Source organism: Megalobrama amblycephala, linkage group LG18, assembly GCF_018812025.1.
Source record: "Megalobrama amblycephala isolate DHTTF-2021 linkage group LG18, ASM1881202v1, whole genome shotgun sequence".
NCBI lineage: Eukaryota > Metazoa > Chordata > Actinopteri > Cypriniformes > Xenocyprididae > Megalobrama > Megalobrama amblycephala.
Window position 1 is genome coordinate 14,278,503 of NC_063061.1, and position 13,125 is coordinate 14,291,627.

At 33.4% G+C, this 13,125-nt stretch overlaps 1 protein-coding gene across 1 annotated transcript; it reads left to right on the forward strand.

Moving 5' to 3' along the window:
• Positions 1–332: 332 nt before the first annotated feature.
• Positions 333–10,373, forward strand: bicdl2l (bicaudal-D-related protein 2-like). The gene is made up of 6 exons (XM_048166080.1): positions 333–1,277; positions 3,730–3,852; positions 4,061–4,219; positions 5,752–5,825; positions 5,934–6,054; positions 9,787–10,373. The coding sequence occupies exons 1-6, from the start codon at positions 912–914 to the stop codon at positions 10,099–10,101; spliced, it is 1,158 nt and encodes a 385-aa protein (XP_048022037.1). The 5' UTR covers positions 333–911; the 3' UTR covers positions 10,102–10,373.
• Positions 10,374–13,125: the final 2,752 nt, after the last annotated feature.

Genomic DNA, 13,125 nt, shown 5'->3' on the forward strand with positions numbered 1-13,125 from the left:
ATGTGTTTAAAATGTCTGAATTATTTTCTGTTCAAGCCAAGGATTGCATTACATTTTTTATATTTTATTTCTTATTTGTCCCTCATTTTAAAGTGTTTTGAAATGTTAAATATGACATAATTTTACTGTTTTAGGAAACAGCATCCAGTCTCCACAGTAGCTAAACAATTAATTAACAGTGTAAAAATTATTTAGACTATTAATAATATAAATCATATTTACGTTCTATATGTGCTGAATCGTGAATACAATACACATCGAACTACATCCTTTATTAATAAACCTTAATAAAAAAAAATAATGATAAACAGCAATTATATATTGGGTAGGCCATATTACGTAAAAAGAATCACATTCGGTTCGTTTTAAACTATTCAAAAGAACCGATTCGGGGAAACGACTCGGAGTTCCCATCACTAGGCTACTATATAAATAGATCAGCTGTTATTTGAGTAAGGGTGAGGGCATAGCCAAACGGAACAGCTTGTGCCCATGTGTTTACTTTAGACAGATCTGATAATGTTAACAGCATTACATTTAGCATTTATAATATGCATGCAATTTCTTTCTCTCACTCTCACATTTCCATTAGGGAGACTTAATGAAAGCATAAGTGTTTTGTTCCAAGCTTAACATAATTAAAGGGCGTTATCCTTATCCACAGACGTGCCTGAACACGCACGAGAATCTCGTCAATGTTTATTAGTGTACGTTCACAGAGTTACAAAAGCCTCCGTCCGTCCCATAGTTAAAACCCTCTGTGATGTCGAACCCGCTGAGGATTGTTGACGCACATTTCTAAGCGTCAAAAAGCAGGAAAAACTGGTCTGAAGACATTCTCTCCTCTCAGTTTCAGTCGTCTCTCCCATAATAAGAACATGCTGTTTAACTTTGGTGGCTGTTAGAAGAAAATGGAGACCTATAGGAGAGTTTCGCCTTTACGCACAATCAGGGACCTCCTGGAATCTCCTCTGACCACTGAGGAGGTGCACAAACGATTAACTGACGATGAGGATTCAGTTTCAAGTCACGACACTGACATGGACAGACAGTCTAACAGCTCACAACTGTCCACATTGGATGAGTTACAGGAACCGCTGGCAGTGGATGGTAACAGTGCAGATGTGACAGGTCAAACTGTTGACCCACAGTATACGAGTTCTGACCCAGACGCGCCCCCGAAGCCCCCTCGGGCCTACATAGATGAAGCGTTACCGGATCTCCTCCGGAGTGGAAGCCCACTTCGCCGACGAGTGTCCAGTCCGGTGTCTTCCACGGTGAGTCATGCTTATTATGAGTAGCCTACACTGATTCACAATCAGTGAACACAATACGCAACAAAAGTAACACTTTACAGTAAGGTTCATTGGTTAAACATTAGTTAATGCATAAACTAACATGAACTAAACATGAGCAATACATTTGTTACTGTATTTACTAATCTTCGTTAATGTTAATGAAAATACAGTTGGAAATTGTTTGTTCATGTTAGTCCACAGTGCATTAACTATAATGTTAACAAGAATTTAATAATGCATTAGTAAATGTTGAAATTAACATTAACAAAGGTTAATAAATGCTGTATAAGTGCAGTTCGTTATTCGTTCATGTTAACTAATGTTAACTAATGAGCCTTATTGTAAAGTGTTACCAATTGAGCTGTACTATATAGCTTTAAATATATTTTAATCCATCTCTTTAATTATTTTTTTCCTAAATTTAAAGTGTTTAAAAATGTTAAATTCATCCATACTCTATAAGAAATGCATGAGGTGTTTAAAAATTACTTATTTTGTTCAATGATTTTAGCTTCACACACACACACACACACACACACACACACACACACACACACACACACACACACACACACAACACACACACACACACACACACACACACACACACACACACACACACACACACACACATATATATATATATATATATATATATATATATATAGTCAAACCAAAATTTATTCAGACACCTTGAACCTTGAACATTTCATTCATTAATACACTATAGTTTCAAAAAATGGTAATAAAATATGACAAGATGTCAGAGTTAAACTGTGTCAGAAAAAAAATAATCTTAATTATGTCAGATAACACTGAAGCAAAACATGGTCAGGTCAAAGTGTCTGAAAAAATTTTTTGGTTCCAAATATATATAAATTTTACTGGTAGTCCACTGTATGAAGAATATTTGGGTATAATATGTAACATTTTACTTTATTTTGCTATCCTCACTTACATAAATGAACTATAGTGTCCTGCACCCAATAGTAATATCAAAAACGTAAGAATAATTTTTGGTTTGACTGCCCAGGTGAAAAACAAGTACACTTCTATAATGTACTTAAAGTGCTCTATTTTCGAGCACTAATTTTGTACTTAATATACTAAAAATTCTTCTTTAGTACTTCTTAAGATAATGTTAAGAACATCTAAGTGTACTCGACTGTGCTATTTTGAGACACCATGAAATATGAACTAAAATGTCCTTTTAATATACTATCTCTGTATTTAAAAAATATATTTAGTTACCACTTGTAGTACACTATGGGTTCAAATGTACTATAAGTAGTATCTAAATACATTTTTAAATACAGAGATAATATATTAAAAGCACATTTTAGTTCATATTTCATGGTGTCTCAAAATAGCACAGTCGAGTACACTTAGATGTTCTTAACATTATCTTAAGAAGTACTAAAGAAGAATTTTTAGTATATTAAGTACAAAATTAGTGCAATAGAGCACTTTAAGTATATTAGTACTTGTTTTTCACCTGGGTGTATATATTATTTTCCCCTCATTTTAAAGTATTTTGAAATGTTAAATTTGATAGAATTTGACAGTCTGGATTATCCTCTCCCAGCCTCTATAAGAAATGCATAAAAAGTTTTTAACGTTTCTGACTTATTTTCTTCATTCAGTATCTACAGGTAGTTCTTTTTTCTTCTTCTTCATAACAGATAATGTCACTACCTTAACATCAGTCATTTTAAATACTTGTTTTTATTTGGTTATGATGTAAAAACAAAGTATTAGACATAGGAGCACATATCTTCCAGGGCAGCAGAATAAGTTTAAAGTCATCAGAAATATTATTCATTTTGAGATATTGTAAATCATTGAGGAATGAAACAATCAACAAAAGGACGAGATCAATGAGAGTACCAGATGTCTAATCATTGTTTAACGAATGTTTACCTACTTTTTCTTCATTCAGCCAAATTCCTTTTAAAGCAACATGACCCGTCAGAGCTAATAATGAACATGAGTGTCTTTATTTATAGGCAAACCCACGTCCATAACAAACTGGAATGATGGTTTTACTGGCTACATTAATAATGTTAATGTTAATAATTATACTAATAATAATAATAACACACCAAAACTATATTCAGGTGTTTAAAATGTTTAGTGGAAACATTTTTCGGCAATCAAATCACTAGGAAGTAAAAGTGATGTCAGAATTATTTCTGAACGTTTCCTGTTAGTTTCACTGGAATGGCAAGATTCCATCTGTCTCATTTTTCTGAAAATCCAGAATAGCAAGGTTATAAAAGAGACAAGAACCATGTGTGTTTATGTTTGCAGATGTGTCAGTCTGATATCATTCTGAATGGTCTTACACATGCACACAAGTGTAGCTACTCGAAGCCATATGAACAGAAGTTGTGAATGTTGTGCTCATTTAATGCTCTCTCTATGGCTGCAGCTGAAGCAAGTGAAAAGGGAGGTGGCATTATCTCGGCAGCGCAGTCTGAAGCTCAAGGCTCAGGTGGATAGACTGGAACAACAAAAGGAAAGTGGACCTGGCTGGAGTGAAAACAGACAGCGGGTGAGTCTGTCTTAAACCTACATGCTTTTAAATGAACTTATAGGCCTAACCCTTGACTTTTTTTTCTTTGTCATGCCACAATTGAAAATATTTTTTAACAACACCCATATATAAGTGATGACAGCTTTTAACAGACTGGATTATGATTTAATTTATGCAATCAGGGTTTGTCATAATTGTATCTTCATTGTTTTTGTGGTGTGTCTAGGTGGCAGAAGAGGTTCAGTCTGTTGTAAAGCTGCTACTCCCTCTGACAGATTTGGAAGCAGCAGAAGTCAATCAGCCGTCCCAGGCCAACCCTTTAGACACCGCACTGCTTCAGCTCCAGAAGGTGGCCCGCACACTTGCCCTTAACCACACCTCTCAGGTGAGCTTTGGCCACGCCCATATGTGGCACGCTCATATCAGCTCATATGTGGCACGCCTCTTTTTTTGTATTCGCACATCCCTCCATTGTAAGGCCTCAAGTAACCATAACATTCACATGCACCAACAACAGAAATCTTTAAATCTTGAAATGGCCCATATTATGCTCATTTACAAGTACAGAATTTTATTTTTGGGGTCTGCTAGAATACATTTAAACATTAAAAAAACTTTATTTTTCTCATTGATGCAACACCTCTTTCACCTTCTGCCTAAAACACTCTGTTTTAGTTACTATCTCTTTAAAGTGGACCTATTATCCAAAATTCACTTTTATAAGGTGTTTGAACACAGATGTGTAAACAACCAGCCTATAATAGTAAAACTCCACCCACTGCTTTTTTATAATCCCCATAAATCAAACAGTCTCTCCAAATGCGTGGTTCCAGATTTCCCCCTATTCTTATGTAAGAGAAGCCCTGCCCATGACTGGTGATGATCTGCCACGTTAACATAGATACCGCTCTGAGAGAGCCGCAGCAGTCCATCTGACTCCGCCATTTCTGTTCTACTTCACAAACAAGGGTCAGTTTAACGCTGGATATTCACACAAGATTAAAATGACGGCACATGCTAGTCAATGAGTTGAATGAATCAATGTAACTCCACATCAACTACATAACTTTATCCACTAACCATTAAGAAACATCCAGATGCATTATAATAGTTGTCTCTCCATCAGTGTCCGACTCCGGTTCGAACATGTAAGGCTGAACACCGTTACTGACATTTTCTGACATTTTGGCTGCGTGAGATTCTCCAGTTTTGTTGTTGTTGAAGCACGAGCTGTTAAAGCTCCACCCTGTTCTGGAAAAGGGGTCGGGCTGCAACTCATTTGCATTTAAAGGGACACACACAAAAATGGCTTCTTTTTTTCCTCACACTCAAATAGGGGCAAATTTCTATAATAAACGTTCTGTGGGGTATTTTGAGCTGAAAGTTCAGACACATTCTGGGGACACCAGAGACTTATATTACATCTTGTGAAAAAGGGGATAATAGGCCCCCTTTAAAGCCTACCTTTCCCAAAAGCCCAATCTTCTCTGATTGGTCAGCTGGTGCATTCTGTTGTTGATTGGTCAACCATATAGAGTGTGTGCCAGAAATGTAACGCCGCTCCTGAGGCTTCATGAGCAGCTGTAAATAGTATTATACCTATGGTAACTATGGTGTCTGTATTGGATGTGGGAAAAAAAACAGTCTCCTCGACATAGCGAAATCACTTACCCAACTGTTTATTGAGGGTGAGCATTAGGCGGGCATTATGACAGAGCTAAGTCACAAAAATAATGGCAGGACTACAAACGCCAAAGGAAGCTGGAGAGATTAACTCCCTTTCATGTGGACTTTGTGATTTCTAACTTTGCAGATCGTATACATGCACAAACAGCTATATTACACACTAAAGGAAAGGTATCATTTAAAAAAAAAAGCATAATGTGCCATTTAAAACAAATCTACTACCATTGACAGGGAAAGGAGAGCTCTGGGGAAAATGCTGCCATTTTACAGCAAGCGCTGCGGGACAGAGATGAAGCCATTGCAAAGTGAGTTCAGTAGATCACTTAATTGTTTTGTTTTATGAAATAAGACATAAACATACTATTATAAATACATCGGAAATATCTGATGACAATTTTTTTTTATATATACAGAAAACAAGCAATGGAGACTGAGCTACTGAGAAGCAAGAACGAATTGATGACACTGAACAACCAACTTCTGGAAGCTGTTCAGAGTCGACTAGAACTGACCATAGAGCTGGAGGCCTGGAAAGTATGTTCAGTTGCCAATTAATTCGAGATTTAAATTATTCATAAAAATTCATATTGCTAAAAAGTTTGCTACTTTTGCTTTTTAATGAAAGCAAAAATAAGAAGGAATAATTAAAATTATATTATTTGATACAGCCTTATGATTATATTTTTAATTTATTTGTATCTGGTCTAGTTTACGGAAGAGGATTAGGGCCAAGCAATAATAAAAAAATAAAACCATCTCGAGATTAAAGTTGTTAAATTTCGAGAAAATACTCGTTAAATTTCGAGAAAAAAGTCGAGATAAAATGTTGAGAATAAACTTGTTAAATTACGAGAACAAATTCGTTAAATTACGAGAACAAATTAGTTAAATTATGAGAAAAATGTTGTTAAATTTCGAGAAAAAAGTCGAGATAAAATGTTGAGAATAAAGTCATTAAATTACGAGAAAAAAGTTGTTAAATTACGAGAACAAATTTGTTAAATTATGAGAAAAATGTCGTTAAATTTCGAGAAAAAAGTCGAGATAAAATGTTGAGAATAAAGTCATTAAATTACGAGAATAAAGTCATTAAATTACGAGAAAAAAGTTGTTAAATTACGAGAACAAATTCGTTAAATTATGAGAAAAATGTTGTTAAATTTCGAGAAAAAAGTCGAGATAAAATGTTGAGAATAAAGTCATTAAATTACGAGAAAAAATTCGTTAAATTACGAGAACAAATTCGTTAAATTATGAGAACAAATTCGTTAAATTATGAGAAAAATGTTGTTAAATTGAGAAAAAAGTCGAGATAAAATGTTGAGAATAAAGTCATTAAATTATGAGAATAAAGTCATTAAATTACGAGAAAAAAGTCGTTAAATTACGAGAACAAATTCGTTAAATTATGAGAAAAATGACGTTAAATTTCGAGAAAAAAGTCGAGATAAAATGTTGAGAATGAAGTCATTAAATTACAAGAAAAAAGTCTTTAAATTACGAGAACAAATTCGTTAAATTATGAGAAAAATGTCGTTAAATTTTGAGAAAAAAGTCGAGATAAAATGTTGAGAATAAAGTCATTAAATTACGAGAAAAAATTTGTTAAATTACGAGAACAAATTCGTTAAATTATGAGAACAAATTCGTTAAATTATGAGAAAAATGTTGTTAAATTGAGAAAAAAGTCGAGATAAAATGTTGAGAATAAAGTCATTAAATTATGAGAATAAAGTCATTAAATTACGAGAAAAAAGTCGTTAAATTACGAGAACAAATTCGTTAAATTATGAGAAAAATGACGTTAAATTTCGAGAAAAAAGTCGAGATAAAATGTTGAGAATGAAGTCATTAAATTACAAGAAAAAAGTCGTTAAATTACGAGAACAAATTCGTTAAATTATGAGAAAAATGTCGTTAAATTTAGAGAAAAAAGAGATAAAATGTTGAGAATAAAGTCATTAAATTACGAGAAAAAAGTCGTTAAATTACGAGAACAAATTCGTTAAATTATGAGAAAAATGTTGTTAAATTGAGAAAAAAGTCGAGATAAAATGTTGAGAATAAAGTCATTAAATTATGAGAATAAAGTCATTAAATTACGAGAAAAAAGACGTTAAATTACGAGAACAAATTCGTTAAATTATGAGAAAAATGACGTTAAATTTCGAGAAAAAAGTCGAGATAAAATGTTGAGAATGAAGTCATTAAATTACAAGAAAAAAGTCGTTAAATTACGAGAACAAATTCGTTAAATTATGAGAAAAATGTTGTTAAATTTCGAGAAAAAAGTCGAGATAAAATGTTGAGAATAAAGTCATTAAATTACGAGAACAAAGTCATTAAATTACGAGAACAAATTCGTAAAATTATGAGAAAAATGTCGTTAAATTTCGAGAAAAAAGTCGAGATAAAATGTTGAGAATAAAGTCATTAAATTATGAGAATAAAGTCATTAAATTACGAGAAAAAAGTCGTTAAATTACGAGAACAAATTCGTTAAATTATGAGAACAAATTTGTTAAATTATGAGAAAAATGTTGTTAAATTTCGAGAAAAAAGTCGAGATAAAATGTTGAGAATAAAGTCATTAAATTACGAGAAAAAAGTCGTTAAATTACGAGAACAAATTCGTTAAATTATGAGAAAAATGTCGTTAAATTTCGAGAAAAAAGTCGAGATAAAATGTTGAGAATAAAGTCATTAAATAATGAGAAAAAAGTCGTTAAATTACGAGAACAAATTCGTTAAATTATGAGAATAAAGTCATTAAATTACGAGAAAAAAGTCGTTAAATTACGAGAACAAATTCGTTAAATTATGAGAACAAATTTGTTAAATTATGAGAAAAATGTTGTTAAATTTCGAGAAAAAAGTCGAGATAAAATGTTGAGAATAAAGTCATTAAATAATGAGAAAAAAGTCGTTAAATTACATGAACAAATTCGTTAAATTATGAGAAAAATGTTGTTAAATTGAGAAAAAAGTCGAGATAAAATGTTGAGAATAAAGTAATTAAATTATGAGAATAAAGTCATTAAATTACGAGAAAAAAGACGTTAAATTACGAGAACAAATTCGTTAAATTATGAGAAAAATGACGTTAAATTTCGAGAAAAAAGTCGAGATAAAATGTTGAGAATGAAGTCATTAAATTATGAGAAAAAAGTCGTTAAATTACGAGAACAAATTCGTTAAATTATGAGAACAAATTCGTTAAATTATGAGAAAAATGTTGTTAAATTGAGAAAAAGTCGAGATAAAATGTTGAGAATAAAGTCATTAAATTATGAGAATAAAGTCATTAAATTACGAGAAAAAAGTTGTTAAATTACGAGAACAAATTCGTTAAATTATGAGAAAAATGACGTTAAATTTCGAGAAAAAAGTCGAGATAAAATGTTGAGAATGAAGTCATTAAATTACGAGAAAAAAGTCGTTAAATAACGAGAACAAATTCGTTAAATTATGAGAAAAATGTCGTTAAATTTCGAGAAAGGAGTCGAGATAAAATGTTGAGGATAAAGTCATTAAATTATGAGAAAAAAGTCGTTAAATTACGAATTTGTTCTCATAATTTAATGACTTTTTTCTTGTAATTTAATGACTTTATTCTCATAATTTAATGACTTTATTCTCAACATTTTCTCTTGACTTTTTTCTCGAAAGTTAACGAGTTCATTCTCAACATTTTATCTCGACTTTTTTCTCGAAATTTAATGAGTTTATTCTCAACATTTTATTTCGACTTTTTTCTCGAAATTTAATGAGTTTTTTCTCAAAATTTAACAACTTTAATCTCGAGATGGTTTTATTTTTGTATTATTGCTTGGCCCTAATCCTCTTCCATACTAGTTCATTTCAAAGTGGTAACACTAAAACATTTTTACCTTGACAGACAAGGTGAATTTTAGTTGTTGAAACATTTTGGAGTCATTATAATTTTAATAAACTTAAATGAGTAAAAAAAACAAACAAACAAAAAAAACACTAAAAATGCTCATCCTAAAAATATACATTTCAATATTAATATAATACTGTAAATAAATAATATTATTTAATGTAATCAAGGGGGAAGTGTAATCTGTAGGGAGAACAGCTGCTAGGGCTGCATCTCTGCAGGACTGTCGGATCTGAATCCTGCGTTGCCATCTGGACTCTGTCTGGTTTTCCTGCAAACCCCTGAAAACACTCATCGATGTGATTTGGCCATTTAGATTTTCCTCATGGATGTTCTTAAAAATACTTGCTTCATGTCTCTTACAGGATGACGTACAGACCATTCTTCATCACCAGCTCCTCAAACAGCAGCAGGAAGAACAGGCTCAGAAGAAGCCTAGAGGGTTCAATGTTTTGCGGCGCTCAAATAAGCCCCTCCCTGCAAAACCGGATTTTTCCACCCTGACGCACGTGCCTGTTTTGACCCCCCAGACACCTGCGTCAACCCCCCAGTCACCTGCAGGAACACAGAGATGGAAAGACAAGTTTAAACGCGGAAAAATCAGTACACAAGGACCTGCCGAGTCTCAGCCACCAAGGAGCAACAAAGAGGACAATTTTCAAACGGTTTCTTTGGACTGATGAGGCCGTTTCAGTGATACGTAACCTATGGATTATCTCACATCTCATTGATTGTTCACTGATTTAGCCTCACCGCACTTGTAAGGATGTAAATAATATGAATAATGTTATGACTCATTAAACTAGGTGTTTTTTAACTGCAGAGGTTATATTAATGTGACTGAGAATCTTAAAGGTTTTGTTGACCTGCAGTCATGAATGATGTGATATTTGGTCTAATCTTCGTAGCAATATATTAAGAAAAGGGAATAAAGGTGACAGAGAAACAATAACAATTCAAGGCTGATTTATAAGGCTCTTTGGAATAACCCTTTCAGGAACATACACAGTTTTCCTCTCTTTGTTTTAAAACCTTATTAATTATTAATCCACATTGGGTTCAGTTATGCTCAAAGGCCATTTTGAGGTGGTTTACACTGTGCATTACACTATTCAAAAGTTTGGGGTCTGTACAACTTTTTGAATGTTTTTGAAAGAAGTCTCTTATGCTCACCAAAGCTGCATTTCTATTTAACTGTCCATTTATATTTTAAAAATGTATTTCTGAGATGGAAAAGCTGAATTTTCAGCAGCTGTTACTCAAAAATGCTAATTTGATGCTCAAGAAACATTTATTATTATTATCAATGTTCAAAACAGTTGTGCTTAGTTTTTTTTTGTGTACAACTGCAATTTTCAGGATTCTTCAAGGAATAGTAAATTCAACAGCATATATATTTGAAATAGAAATCTTTTTTTTTTTTTTTTTTTACTTTTGATCAATTTAATGCATCCTTGCTGAATATTAATTTCTTACTGACCCCAATCTTTTAAACAGTAGTGCAAGTGACTAACTTTTGATCGCTGTAGCGCCACCTATTGGCCGATTTTGACAAGTTCAGGTATCTGAGTAGCGAGCAAGACTACTACCATCTGACAAAGTTTCTTGGTTTGGTTTGTGCAATGCATTATTGTAAATATTGTCTATTTATTTTGTGTATAAACACCTTTATACTTTGCGCATACTACTAAGATCAGAATATTTGCCATCTTGTTTACTCCATCCTTTTACTGTTATGATGGTTGCTGTGCAAATCCACTTAATTTTCCCTAAAAAAAAATACACACAGCCTTATTATTATTATTATTATTTTAAATAAATTCTTATTCTTCACCATTCAATAACAGTTTAGCTTCTAAGCAGTTGGCTGTAACTGTGCAGCCAACATTAGAGAAAATCTACAGCTATAACGTCACCTCCTTTGTGCTTTTTTTGTGCAAATGGAAAAATATGGATAGATTCCTATTTTAAACTAAAAATAAGAGATGAAAAAGCAACAAGTGATACTCACAATGCTCACTGCCCCTGATAGGAATAAAGCAGTTGTAAAGAATTACAGCATTTGTAGCTACAGTGCTCAGCGTAAATGAGTACACCCCCTTTGAAAAGTAACATTTTAAACAATATCTCAATGAACACAAAAACCATTTCCAAAATGTTGACAAGACTAAGTTTAATATAACATCTGTTTAACTTATAACATGAAAGTAAGGTTAATAATATAACTTAGATGACACATTTTTCAGTTTTACTCAAATTAGGGTGATCAAAAATGAGTACACCCCACAACAAAAACTACTACATCTAGTACTTTGTATGGTCTCCATGATTTGTAATGACAGCACCAAGTCTTCTAGGCATGGAATGAACAAGTTGGCGACATTTTGCAACATCTGTCTTTTTCCATTCTTCAAGAATGACCTCTTTTAGAGACTTGATGCTGGATGGAGAGTGATGCTCAACTTGTCTCTTCAAAATTCCCCATAGGTGTTCGATTGGGTTCAGATCAGGAGCCACTGAATCACTTTCACCCTGTTCTTCTTCAGAAATCCTTAGATGTGTGTTTAGGATCATTGTCATGTTGGAAAAGTGCACGACGACCAAGGGCATGGAGTGATGGTAGCATCTTCTCTTTCAGTATAGAGCAGTACATCTGTGACTTCATGATGCATCAATGAAATGCAGCTCCCTGACACCAGCAGCACTCATGCAGCCCCACATAAGGACACTGCCACCACCATGTTTCATTGTAGGCACCATGCATTTTTCTTTGTATTCCTCACCTTTGTGACGCCATACAGTTTTGAAGCCATCAGTTCCAAAAACATTTATCTTGGTCTCATCACTCCAGAGTATAGAGTCCCAGTAGTCTTCATCTTTGTCAGCATAGACCCTGGCAAACTCTAGGCGGGCTTTTTTGTGCCTGTGCTTTAGGAGAAGCTTCTTTCATGGACGGCACCCATGCATGCCACTCCTCTGCAGTGTATGCCATATTGTGTCACGGGAAATAGTCACCCCAGTTTCGTTTTCTACTTCTTTAGTTAACTGCAGTGAACTTGCATGCCGATTTTCTTCAACCCTTCTCATTAGAAGACGCTCGTGCCGCGGACGACCTGGACGTCTCTGTGAGATGGTTGCAGTTCCATCTTTTTTAAATTTGTGTACCACTTTTGCTACAGTATTCTGACTGATAAGTAAAGCTTTGCTGATCTTCTTGTAGCTTTCACCTTTCTGGTGTAAAGAAATGATTTTCTTTCTCAGGTCTTGTGACATTTCTTTTCCATGTGGTGCCATTGCTGACAGCATGAAATGGGAAGGGGTTTTACCACCCTTTTATGGTCAACTATCTGCTGGACACCTGTGTAATGAATAATTAGACTCACCTGTGGTTGAATTCTTGTTAAATTAGTCTAAAATTTAGCTTTGTTCCAGAGACTTTGAGTGGGGTGTACTCATTTTTGCATCACCCTAATTTGAGTAAAACTGAAAATGTTGTTCTCTAAGTTATATTATTAACCTTACTTTCATGTTATAAGTTAAACATGTTATATTAAACTTAGTCTTGTCAACATTTTGGAAATTGTTTTTGTGTTCATTGACATATTGTTTAAAATGTTACTTGTCAAAGGGGGTGTACTCATTTACGCTGAGCACTGTATATGTGGTAAAAATGTCTGTAAGGCAGTACAAATCAATCACATAAG